This window comes from Herpailurus yagouaroundi, unplaced genomic scaffold, assembly GCF_014898765.1.
Source record: "Herpailurus yagouaroundi ecotype Mexico unplaced genomic scaffold, PumYag 208, whole genome shotgun sequence".
Taxonomy (NCBI): domain Eukaryota; kingdom Metazoa; phylum Chordata; class Mammalia; order Carnivora; family Felidae; genus Herpailurus; species Herpailurus yagouaroundi.
This window is the reverse complement of record NW_024412439.1, coordinates 8,741,177-8,754,354: the sequence shown is the minus strand read 5'-3', so window position 1 is coordinate 8,754,354 and position 13,178 is coordinate 8,741,177. Positions and strand designations below refer to the sequence as shown.

Below are 13,178 nucleotides of genomic sequence, written 5' to 3'. Positions count from 1 at the left end.
GGAGGGCAAGAAAAAGTGGATGACTGGAGTTTTCAGGCCCAAGGGACACAGAGGATGGTGATGCCACAGCAGAGACCGAAGACCTGAAAAGGGGAACACGCAGGAAGTCCCCTGTTCTACCACAAAAACACTGAATGCACAGTTAAATTCATACACACGTAAGGTTTACTTAAAAAAAAACAAAAACCTGGGGAAAAATGATGTGGAAGGCAGAAATGATACAAGTATGGCAGAAGGCTGGTAATTATAGGACCTGGGTGAGGAGTACAAAGGGGGTCGTTAGACTATCCCTTTCTGTATATTCTTTTACCTTCCACAACATTTTTGAGAATAGACCAAATAGAAAAAAGAAAAGACCAACCAGAATACAAAACCGTTAAGGTCTGTTTAACTCTAACTCTTCCAGGAAGGGTGCATCACCAACACACATGTTGCCCTGGCAGGAAAGCTAATTAGCTTTAGCAAAGAACCTGTTCAGAGACAGTCATCCTTCTATTAAAAAACGAGCTTACTGCTTGCTTTGATACGCCGGTCAAGCGGTCACGGCTCTATGCCATGACTGACCAGCCGAATACCATTCAGGAGTAAAGCATCGTTGATGTACGATTGTCAACAGCACGAACAGAAGGCTGTATGTAGCCAAGTCTGTTTTTATAAGGTTTTCAAAGTCCCGTTCCATACTCCCTCCTACCCTCCTGACCAGCAACCCACTTTGCAACGGAGCTAAGCTACCAGCACAGCAGAGTTTCCACCTGTTTCACAGTCAACGGACAAATGAGAAAGCCACGGAATCAAACTACCCGAGAGCAACGGGAAAAATCATAAATGCGTTTTCAGCATGAACTGGGGAAGGGGCTTGGGGCCCAAGGACAGCTTCCATCAATCTAAATGGATTATCACCTCTGAGCTCTATTTCCTACCTTATGTGTAAAGTGAGGGGGTCAGCTTCCAGGGAGTGGAGGGCAACTGAGCAAAACGTTATCAAGGGCCTTAAAAATGTTCATATCCTTGAACCCAACAGTTCACTTCCAGGAAGTGAGCCGAGGAAGTAAGAGATGGAACAAAGGGGCTGTCTCTGCAACAGTTAAACAAAACAAACTCTAATATTACAAAGAGGTACAAAAGAGGGAAATTAATTATGGTTATTCATATGATGCACTATTATGTACCATTAAAAAAAATCCTGTTTTTAGTAAATACTTAATGACACAGGGAAACGTTCCCTGCTTTGTCAAACATGCAGGTTTCCCTCACTATCCAAAAGTAGTCTTCCAATGAAACCTTTCATAAGGCAAAATGGGGTATAAAGCAAAAGGGCAATGACCACTAATTCATACAGAAAAATTTTTGAGCTTTCTCAGACCCCCAAAAATGACCTCTCTTGGTTTTTTCTGATACCTTAAGGCACATCTTGCTAACAGGTGCACAAAATAAACCAAAAAAAGCGCACAGGTTTTCACAGACACAGCTCAAAGCTATCGTAGTCTGATGCTGTCATGCTGAGTATAGCTCCCCGGGGAGGAGGTGGGGGGGGGGGGGGGTCACTCTGCTGGTTAGGGTGCACAATGCCCCTAAGACAGCTTGCTGCAAAATAAACGCTGAATGCTATTTTCGCTTTCCGCATTTTTTTCATAAAAGCAAAAACCCCCTTCAGATTTCTTTTGGTTAGAGAAAACAGGAACTAAGGTAGGTCTTTCCTAAAAGCAAAGTGGCATAAGGTGAAGTTTCAAAAAGCCACGGACGCTTGTATATGTATCATTATATGTACATACACACGCATATTATATAAACTAATGTATTCATTTTAAAAATCAATAATGGCTGGCTATCATTCCAAATGACAAAGTTGAAGATGTTTCTCCCCTCTGCAAATATTCAGTACTTCCGAAATTTTCTATCAGGGTGTATACAATTGTTAAAACTTGGTGGGAAAAAATTAGCGTTAAATCAAGTAAGCCATTGGCCAGGTCACCCAGATCCCAGAGCGTGCCAACTTTGATCTTGCACACCATTCTCCTGGTAGCCATCCTGCCTACAACTTCACCAATTATAAATTCTACCAGAAATATTAACCTAAAACATAAAGTCCAACAAGAACTTTACAGAGCTATATGACACGCTTTTCATTATGAAACAAAAAAAGTCAAGTCCGATATGCCATAGCAATATGTTCCTTGGGGTCAGTACTTGTGTCTGTCGTCATTCAGTCCTTGGGACTTAATTGTGGAGGGAATGACCCTTACCAGCTCTTGTTCTGCTGCAGAAGTTGCAGCAGAGGAAAACAGCCTTCGTGACGCTGACTCAGGTAAGGGTTAAATGCCCTATAAACAAATGCGTAATTTCCCTCCCTGATTCCGGTAAGTTTTTTTGAAGGGCCCACAAGACCTAAGTCCTAGAGCCAGCTGGTGACTTAACTGGCGGGTGACCATGCATTCTGAACCTTGGCTTCTCCGCCTGTGAAGTAAGGGGCCGGGGGTGGGGGTCACCAGATGGACCGGCATTGCACGAAAAGGTTACTTGGACTTCACTTTCAACGTTTATTTTGGGGACAGAGAGAGACAGAGCATGAACGGGGGAGGGGCAGAGAGAGAGGGAGACACAGAATCGGAAACAGGCTCCAGGCTCCGAGCCATCAGCCCAGAGCCTGACGCGGGGCTCGAACTCCCAGACCGCGAGATCGTGACCTGGCTGAAGTCGGACGCTTAACCGACTGCGCCATCCAGGCGCCCCAGGACTTCACTTTCCCGAGAGTCCAGGGAAGCCAGCACCAGCCACCTCCACAGCCAGGACGGGCGGGAAATCTCCCCAGATGCAGCCGAGAAGGGCTGAAGGCATGTTCCGGGGTTCGGCACAAGCCCGCAACTCCCCGGGGTCCCTCCCCCCACCCGGGGCCGCCCCTGCGAACACCGAGGGTGGCGGGACACGGCAGGGTCTCCCTCGGCTGGGGAAGGGGCCCCGCTGCCCCTCCCCTCTTCCCGAACGTTCCCCGGCCCCAGAGCCTGGCGACCGCCGGCTCCCCGGAATCCCGGCCTCCCTCGCGAACCCCTCCGCGCGGCCGCCCTCACCCCGGGCTCACCAGGGGTCCGGGGCCATCGCGCTGTCTCCGCCCGCCTTCGGACACTTCCTGCTCGCGGCAGCTGACTACGGCGGCCCGCGCGGCTCACACCCCGCGGTTCGGCCCGGGCGCGACCGGAACCTGCCGTTTCACCCGGTGCGTGTGCGCTGCGGCCTCCAAGGTAGGGAAGCCACCCCCCCCCCCAGCAACCCTTAGGTCGGCGCGAACAGCCCGGCGCAATTAAAATAAAACTTTTGGACAAAAATCGAAGCATTTTCCCGGGAAGGTGGAAGCATCTCAAGCCCTCCGGCAGTTACCTGAAGTTGCAACCCGCTTCAAACAAAAAACACACAAAAACTGGACTGTGGGCATAGTTGCACAGCTGTGTACATTAACTAAACCTCAGAGTGAGTTTTATACGTAAAGTTATACCTCACTAAAACTTAAAAAAAAAAATTGTTAATCCTGCTTCAAACAAAGGACCCAAAGAATGCCAATTATAGATTGTCTTATAGCACCCTTCCCTAAATGACACTCGGTGATTGGTTATGCGGTTACGAAAAGAGTCCGTAGGGGGAAACGTGCAGCCAGTGCCCCTAAATTTTCAGGGAAATTGGGAGGAAAAGGAGCCCTCTCTGCTTCCGCAGCGGGAGCTCAGGGCTCAGCAGCCGGGAGCGTGCGCGGGCCTGCGCCCGGCGCGCATGCGCGCGTCCGTTACCATACCGACCAGGAGACGCTGCGCGGCCCGAGGCAGGGAGAGGGAGCGCCTGCTGTCCAGGGGATGGAGAACCAAATTCCTCCCAAGGCCGAGGTGGCCGAGGTGGCCGAGCTGGAGCTTGAGGCCGCGATCGGCTTCAATGGTGAGGCCTCGAACGTGTCTGGGCGGGGGGTTGCAAGCCCTGGGGACAAGTAGCGCAAACAGGGACCGTGGGACACCGGGTGGCACCTGGAAGGCAGCGGGACCCTGGCAAGAGCCAAATTCTCTCCCGCCCCCAAGGCCCTGGGGAATCACATCCTCGCCACAGACCTCAAAGACCGGGATGGTTTCACAGCACCTAAGAGGGACAAGTGCCTGCTCACGGGACCGAAGCATGAGTAAGGGTGGTCGTAACCCATCTCCCCCTGGTCAGCTCTGCCCTGGCCCTGTGACCCCGCGAGCCCCCGCAGCTGCCTGCCCCTGGGTAACCGCGGGATGGCTGAGTCCTGTTCGGCCCCTGGGCACAACTACCAGAACCCCAGCTGATGTGCCCATGAGAATGGGCTGGGGACCGAACGTGGCAGTGAGCATCCGTTTTAGGGGATGATCTTGTCCTCTAACCCGGAGAAGGACCCTAACACTGAGGGTGTCAGGGGAGGCTGCGGAGGCGGGTAGATGCTTCTGTCCTGGAGGCCTGGCGGTTCTGCTCACACCTTATTTATGACTGCCTGATAGTTTGAACATGAAGGGGGGTAATGCTCTTTGTTTTTGTGTGTGAGGGAAGGAAACAAGCGCGTTGCATTTAGAAAAAGCAAACTTTTTTTTTAAAGTGTGTTGTGCTGCCCGAAAGTTTTAAAATTGTAATATTGCAGACCAGAACTGTCAATGGCTAAAGGTTTAGGCACATTCTGGAACCTAGAGCTTGACTCTTCGTGTTAGTTTAACAGTCTTTTACAGAGAGTGGGCACTTCTTAGCACATCTGAGATATCGGCCATCTTTAGAGCTGGTGGCAAGGTCATTGGTAAAGGAAGTGAGTGACCGCTGGTGAGTGTAGGGAGTCAGTGCAGAACCTCGAACACAGCGCTCTGCAACTGAATTCATGATGTTTTGTGGAGCTCTAAGAGTAAATATATGGGGGCCACCTGGTGGCTCAGTTAGTTAAGCCTCCTACATTGGCTCACATCATGATTTATTTCCGGGTTCGTGAGTTCAAGCCGCGGTACCCGGCTCTGCAATGCCGGTGCTGGGTCTGCTTGGGATTCTCTCTCTCTCCTTCTGTCTCTCTCTTTAGCTAAAATAAACTTTAAACACTAAAAAAAAGTTATAAAAGAAGAGTAAATAGATGGTACATTATATTCCAGTGCCTTCCATGGCCATTACTAGTTATCTTGGCCTTTTAAAATGGCCCAAATTAATGGAATTATTTTTACTTCGCTGGTTTTGTGACAATTTATATTATATTCTTTCCTGTAGTCAAATACACATTTCTATAGAACCACTATATGCCAAATAGTATGCTATGTTCTGAGAATACAGGGATAAATCCATAGCCACACTTAAGAAGAAGAGTTTAAGGGGCGCCTGGGTGGCGCAGTCGGTTAAGCGTCTGACTTCAGCCAGGTCACGATCTCGCGGTCCGTGAGTTCGAGCCCCGCGTCAGGCTCTGGGCTGTTGGCTCAGAGCCTGGAGCCTGCTTCCGATTCTGTGTCTCCCTCTCTCTCTGCCCCTCCCCCATTCATGCTCTGTCTCTCTCTGTCCCAAAAATAAATAAATGTTGGAAAAAAAAATTAAAAAAAAAAAAAGAAGAAGAAGAAGAGTTTAGGAAACTGGAAAAATACAGCGAAGCCCAAAGAAAAATCAGCCATTGTTACATTTTGCAAAGAAAGTGCTGTTAAAGGTTTGGTGTGGTTCTTTCAAATATATATTTACATATAAACTTAAAGAAATTTTTTTTTCATTTTCATTTTTTATTCTTCTACATTTATTCATTTTTGAGAGCCAGAGCACCAGCGAGGGAGGGGCACAGAGGGAAAGGGAGACAGAGAATCGGAAGCAGGCTCCAGGCTCTGAGCTGTCAGCACAGAGCCCAACGCAGGGCTTGAACTCCCGAACGGCAAGATCATGACCTGACCTGAAGTGGGATGCTTAGCCAACTGAGCCACCCAGGTGCCCCTTTTTAAAAACAATTTTTAATGTTTATTTATTTTTGAGAGTGATGCAGGGGGAGAGGGGAAGAGAGAGAGAGAGAGAGGGAGACACAGAATCCAAAACAGTCTCTAGGCTCCCAGCCCAACACAGGGCTCGAACTCACGAACCACAAGATCATGACCTGAGCTGAAGTCAGTGTTTAACTGACTGAGTCACCCAGGCACCCCTAAACCTTTTTTAAATGAACGGGGGCTCATACTGTATAATTTTAGACTTTTTTTTCCTACCTAACTCCACTTAGCACTATGCCATGTACGTTTTCCCTTAGCACAGAGTTTGAGTGGGGGAGAGACAGAGAGAGAGGGAGAAACAGACTCCAAAGTGGGCTCCAGGCGCTGAGCTGTTAGCAGAGAGCCTGACGCAGGGCTCGAACCCATGAACTGTGAGATCATGACCTGAGCCGAAGTCCGAAGCTTAACCAACGGAGCCACTCAGGTGCTCCTGTGCAGGGGTTACTATAGGGCTCTTTTATTTATTTTATTTTTTTTTTCAACGTTTATTTATTTTTGGGACAGAGAGAGACAGAGCATGAACGGGGGAGGGGCAGAGAGAGAGGGAGACACAGAATCGGAAACAGGCTCCAGGCTCTGAGCCATCAGCCCAGAGCCCGACGCGGGGCTCGAACTCCCGGACCGCGAGATCGTGACCTGGCTGAAGTCGGACGCTTAACCGACTGCGCCACCCAGGCGCCCCAGGGCTCTTTTATTTTTATCATAAAATAGTGCAACAGAAATTTAGAATGCCATAATAAATACCAAGTATTGCACACAGGATTAGCAAGTTTTGATACTGTTTCTTATTTGAGTTAATTTTTTTGAGTTTATGTCTTTTCTTTATTTTGAGAGAGAGAGAGACAGAGAGACAGAGGTAGAATCCCAAGCAGGCTCTGTGCTGTTAGCACAGAGCCTGATGTGGGGCTCAATCCAACAAACCGTGAGATCGTGACCTGAGCCAAAATCAAGAGTCAAGCTCAACTGACTGAGCCACCCAGGCGCCCCTTGAGTTAATATTTTTGAGAAAAAAGTACACATTTTAAGTCCTCTCTTCTATCACACTATCCTATCCTTTCTCCCTCTGTAGAGACAACCACTACCCTGAAGTTAATGTGAACCCTTCCCAGCCATGCTTTCAAAGCTTACGGTGTGTGTAAAATATTAAATATGCTGTCTATAAATAATTTATACTGTAAATGTGCAAGTTTTTATATTTTATAGAAATGGTTTCATCCTGCACAATTCTGAAGCCTGCTTTTTTTTCCACCCAGCATTTATGCAATCTTCTCATGTCGATTAATTTAACTCCGCTACTCCCTTGTGTAAATACACCAACATTAGTTATCTATTCCCCGTAGATGGTCTTTTAATTTATTTGCAACTTTCTGCTACTACAAGGCTGCAAGGCTGCAGTGAACACCTTTGTAGTGGCCTCTAGACACAATTGCAAGTATTTCTCTAGGTCACGTACCAAAGAGTGGAACACCTGGGTCCTAGGGTGTGTGCATACTCAACCATTCTGAACGTGGCTGTGTTGTTTTCCAAAGCTATTCCACCGAAGTACCTTCCCACAACGCAGTTGTATGAGCGTTTCCTTTTGTTCACATCACCGCTAATGCTTGCTATTATCGGCCTTTTTAATTTTAGCTGTTATGATGGAAATGAAACAGTGTCTCATTTGGGATGCAATGCTCATTACTTTGATGACTATAGTTTCACATGTTTATTGTTTTTTTTTTTTTTTTTTTAATTTCCTCCCTCCTACATTGCCTGTTCATAGCCTTTGCTCATTTTTCCATTGGAGCAGATGTGCTTTCTTATTTGTTTGTGGTAGCTCTTTGTATGTTCTGGATATAATCCTTATCTATTACGTACATTGCAAACATCTTCTCCTGGTTTGGGTTTTTCTTTTCATTTTCTCATTTGTCATCAGAAGTCTTAGCTTCTTTTTTTTTTAATTTTTTTTTCAACGTTTATTCATTTTTTGGGGGACAGAGAGAGACAGAGCATGAACGGGGGAGGGGCAGAGAGAGAGGGAGACACAGAATCGGAAACAGGCTCCAGGCTCTGAGCCATCAGCCCAGAGCCTGACGCGGGACTCGAACTCACGGACCGCGAGATTGTGACCTGGCTGATGTCGGACGCTTAACCGACTGCGCCACCCAAGCGCCCCAGAAGTCTTAGGTTCTTAACATAACTGGATGACTACGGTGGCCTTCTCTGTTAGGATTTGCTCTCTTTGTGGCACGTTTAAGAAGTCATCTCCTGGGGCGCCTGGGTGGCGCAGTCGGTTAAGCGTCCGACTTCAGCCAGGTCACGATCTCGTGGTCCGTGAGTTCGAGCCCCGCGTCAGGCTCTGGGCTGATGGCTCAGAGCCTGGAGCCTGTTTCCTATTCTGTGTCTGCCTCTCTCTCTGCCCCTCCCCCGTTCATGCTCTGTCTCTCTGTGTCCCAAAAATAAATAAACATTGAAAAAAAATTAAAAAAATTAAAAATAAAAAAAAAAGAAGTCATCTCCTACAACTTGTGTACACATGAAGTCTTGTTTGTCACAGGTCCTTGATCTACCTGAAATGTATTGTTTGTGGATGGTGTGAGGTAGGATCTGATTTTGCTTTTTCCATATGGATAGTCAAATGATTGCTTATTAGGTAACTGCAATTGAAAATGTATATATGAACATGAAGAGGGAGCATAGGACAAGCTGAGGGCAAAGCACAAACTAGCATACCCATGCCCCACCCCCCCTCCCCCCAGGTGGGATGTGTGTCCCCCGCAGATAGGATGTGTGACATTCCTGGCTGCCCAAGAACAAAGGAGAAGACAGACAACAAATGGTTAAACTGATAGAGTCACCTTCGGTTTACAAATATCTTAGTACAACTGCAAGAAAAGGGCAATCTAGGGGCACCTGGGTGGCTCAGTCAGTTAAGCATCCAACTTCAGCTCAGGTCATGATCTCACGGTCAGTGAGTTCAAGCCCCGCCTTGGGCTCTGTGCTGACAGCTCAGAGCCTGCAGCCTGCTTTGGATTCTGTGTACCTCCCCCCCCCCTCTATGCATCGCCCACTCTGCTCTGTCTCGCTCTGTCTCTCAAAAATAAATAAATGTTTTTTTAAAATTAGGGGGAAAAAAGGGGCAATCTTATCAATAGCCTAATGTCCAGGAACTCCCTACTGTCTTAAGGATAGGGTGAAAACCAACCTTAGCCTGACAATAGCTAGGCCTCCAGTACCCTGTGAGTCTTTTTCGCATGTGGAAATCCCTTTAAGAAACGTCCTCTTGATTTTACCTCCCCCAACACCATGGTATATAACCAGTCATACTTCACAGCCCCAGTGCAGCTCTTCCTGCCACAGGTCCTGTCCCCGTGCTTTAACAAAATCATCTTTTTTGCCCCAAAGACGTCTTTAAGAATTCTTTCTTGGCTGTCAGCTCCGAACCCCACCATCACCCCAAAACCTCATCAGACAGATCACCCCCAAAGACAGAAACCGTAGGCTTTGGAGAACTTACGACAGGAAAAAGGAACAATCTCAAGTAAAGCGAAAGAAATCATTTAGTCAATAAATACATTTGACAATTTGAGCAAAAGAAAAAAAAAGAAAGAAAGAAAAATCTGTGATCTATTTAGCGACTGGAATCACATTCTGTACCAAAATAAATTCTAGAGGGAGTTAAATGTAAAAGATGAATTCATTAAAAGATGAGAACATGATATTAATAAATATTTATGACTCTTTTGATGGAGTAGGAGATAGCCATAGAATGGTTTTAAAATACCCTGGAATAAATGTACTAAGAAATGTGTGAGATCTTTATGGAGAAAAATCGAAAATGGAAGCCCTAAAAGGAGATTTCGTAGAAAAACATATCCTGTTTTTAGAAAGGAGATTGAATATATTATTATAAAAATTATTTTTCCTTAATCTATACATTTAATACCATGGCACTAAAAATGATTCTTAACTAATCAAGTTGACTTTACGGTTTGTACTGTAAAGTAGTATCAAGCCTAGCCCCCCAAATTCTGGCCAAACTTGAGTGATAAGGGAGGACCTCTCTTTTACAATAAAGCATATTGCAAAGGTTTATAATTGGGGTGATAGTTCTTGCCACAGAGCTGGAGGATGGGGTCTCACTGTGAGAGGTCTGGGCTTCCTTAGAGCAAGCGCCTGGTGGTGACTCGGAACCAAATTATCTTTACCTTGGGGGCAGTGGGGGCAGTGAATTCACGTTCGTACTGTGCTTCCCACTCACCCAGACTGACTGTTGGTATTTCCTGTTTCTCGGGATTCCAAGAATTGGCCTTGCTCTCCAGAGTGAGGTTCCTGGACCACCATCAGCATCTCCTGAGAACTTGTCAGAAATTCAGAACCTCGAGGAGCACCCGGGTGGCTCAGTGGGTTCAGCGTCTGGGTTCAGCGTCTGACTTCAGCTCAGGTCATGATCTCGCGGTTTGTGGGTTTGAGCCCCGCATCGGGCTCTGTACTGACAGCTCAGAGCCTGGAGCCTGCTTCGGATTCTGTGTCTCCCTCTCTCTGTCCTCCCCCGCTTGCACTCTGTCTCTCTCTCTCAGAAATAAATAAACATTAAAAAAAAAAAAAAATTAAAAAAAAAAAAAGAAATTCAGAATCTCAGCTCCCCTTCCAGACCTGAAATCAGAATCTGCATTTTAACCAGATCCCCTGGCAATTTTATGCATTGAAGTCTGAGAACTGGTATACTAGACCGACCTTGTCAGTGGAATAAAATTACATATATTACTACCCCCCCACCAACCCACTTGTTTTAGTTGAACTCACATTTTTTTTATTTCAAAATCTGTATTTAATTTTGTTTTATTTATTTGTTTAATGTTTATTTATTTTTGAGAGAGAGAGACAGGCAGACAGACAGAGCGCAAGCAGGGGAGGGCAGAGAGAGAGGGAGACACAGAATCCAAAGCAGGCTCCAGGCTCCGAGCTGTTAGCACAGAGCCCGACGCGGGGCTTGAACTCACGAACCGTGAGATCATGACCTGAGCCGAAGTCGGACTCTCAAGTGACTGAGCCACCCGGGCACCCCTGTATCAAAAAAAAAAAAAAAAAAATATATATATATATATATATATGTATGTATGTATATATACGTTTGTATATATATGTATATACATATATAGGCTACTTGTGCACCTAATTATTACTATTTTTTTTAATTATTATTATTATTTTTAAGTAAGCTCCACACCCAACACAGGGCTTGAATTCAGAGAGATCAAGAGTCACACACTGTTCTCACTGAGCCAGCCAGGCACCCCTAATTATCACCATCTTTGTTTTTTCTTTCTTTCTTCCTTTAATCATTACTATTTTTAATCTCTCTCTTCTAGGACACGTGCCCACTGGTCTGAAATGCCATCCTGACCAGGAACATTTGATTTTCCCCCTGGGCTGCACAGTCCTGATCCAGGCAATAAATACTCAGGAACAGAACTTCCTGCACGGCCACAGCAACAACGTCTCCTGTGTGGCCATCTCCAAGAGTGGGCTGTACCTTGCCTCCGGGCAAGTCACGTTCATGGGTTTCAAGGTGAATGAACTGAAAAAATAGTTCCTTGTAAATCGATACGGAGGTGACTCCCTAGAACCCCCCCCCCCCCAACTTCAGGGCAGCTCTGCGATGGTCCCTGGTTTTCCCCTCTTCTTCCTCATGGCCTCCTCTTTGAGCTCATTTTTATTCCCTCCAGCTGAGAGTAAGCACCCTGGTGTTTACACCTGACTCCGCAGAGAGTGGACTGATAATGCTCAGGAACAAAAAGTCCCTGCTTAATTTATTTATTTAAAAAAAATTTTTAATGCTTATTTATTTTGAGAGACAGACAGAGCTTGAGTGGGGGAATGGCAGAGAGAGAGGGAAACCGAATCTGAAGCAGGCTCCAGGCTTCCAGCTGTCAGCACAGAGCCTGATGCGGGGCTCGAACTCATGAACCACGAGATCATGCCCTGAGCCGAAGTCAGATGCTCAACCAACTGAGCCACCCAAGTGCCCCTTTGCTTAATTAATAAATTTTTTAAAATGTTTTTTTAATGTTTGTTTATTTTGAGAGAGAGAGAGCAAGTGTGCGAGCAGGGGAGGGGTGGAGAGAGAGAATCCCAAGCAGGCTCCACGTTGTCAGCACAGAGCACAGAGCCTGACGAGGGGCTCGACCCCAGAACAGTGAGATCATGACCTGAGCCAAAGTCGGACGCTCAACCGACTCAGCCACCCAGGCGCCCCCTCTGCTTAATTTTAAATGGTTTCCTCCCTCTTGCCCTTAATGTTTGTGAGACGCAGTCTAATCTCCAGAAAAGTGCTCTTACTGATTGTTTTTCACCAAGAGAGGTAGCTCTGTGCTGGGACTCTTCTGAAGCCGGTCTGCGATCTGACAGTGTCTTCTCACCCCCAGGCAGATATCATTCTGTGGGATTATAAGAAAAGGGAGCTGATTGCCCGGCTGTCACTTCACAAGGGCAAAATCGAAGCACTGGCCTTTTCACCAAATGATTTGTACTTGGTATCACTAGGAGGCCCAGACGACGGAAGGTAATGAACTCAATACGTTTACTTATTTTTCACCGGGCATATTTCTAGTTATGTCATCCTCTCCCCTCCGATGTTCTCTGTCGGCCTGTCCACATTCATGTGTGTGTCTCATATGAAAAGCCTACGGGGAAAATACGGTAGTGCAACACTTCTCGACCTTAGCTGCATGCTGAAGCCCACTGGGGAGCTTTAGAAAATCACTGATGCCTGGGGGGGGGGGCCCCCGGGGGGGGCTCATTCAGTTGAGAATCCGGTTTCGGCTCAGGTCATGATCTCATGGTTCGTGAGTTTGAGCCCCCGAGTCGGGCTCCGTGACGACAGCGTGGAGCCTGCTTGGGATTCTCTCCCTCTCTCCTTCCCTCTCTGTGACTCCCTTGCTCTCTCTCTCTCTCAAAGTAAATAAATAAACTTAAAAGAATTTTTTTCCAGTATAATAAACAAGGTTATATTAGTTTCAGGTGCACAAAACAATGATTCAACAATTCTAGGCACTACTCAGTGGTCATCGAGATAGATGGACTTTTGAGGTGGACTTCTATCTATCTCTACCTTCTCCCCACCCACCTCCCCTCTGGCAACCATCAGTCTGTGGTCAGTACTTAAGAGTCTGTTTTGTGTGTGTGTGTGTGTGTGTGTGTGTGTGTGTGTGTGTGTGTGTGTGT

General features: G+C 46.7%; 2 protein-coding genes across 3 annotated transcripts in view; one reads left to right on the top strand and one right to left on the bottom strand.

Annotated features, from left to right (window-relative positions):
* The window catches only part of STX8 (syntaxin 8), a 259,347-nt gene extending 256,163 nt beyond the window's left edge, over positions 1-3,184 (bottom strand). The window contains exon 1 of the mRNA XM_040453213.1: positions 3,077-3,184. Within this exon, the coding sequence (XP_040309147.1) occupies positions 3,077-3,093 (17 nt within the window). The 5' untranslated portion in view covers positions 3,094-3,184. The remainder of the gene's footprint in view (positions 1-3,076) is intronic.
* Positions 2,738-13,178, top strand: part of CFAP52 (cilia and flagella associated protein 52) — a 43,221-nt gene continuing 32,780 nt past the window's right edge. The window contains exons 1-3 of one of the 2 annotated variants that reach the window (XM_040453211.1): positions 2,738-3,236; positions 11,324-11,523; positions 12,380-12,516. In XM_040453211.1, coding sequence (XP_040309145.1) covers positions 2,810-3,236; positions 11,324-11,523; positions 12,380-12,516 — 764 coding nt within the window. In that variant the 5' untranslated portion in view covers positions 2,738-2,809. Of the gene's footprint in view, positions 3,237-3,790; positions 3,916-11,323; positions 11,524-12,379; positions 12,517-13,178 lie in introns of those variants that run through there. The other variant, XM_040453212.1, reaches the window with a different exon arrangement.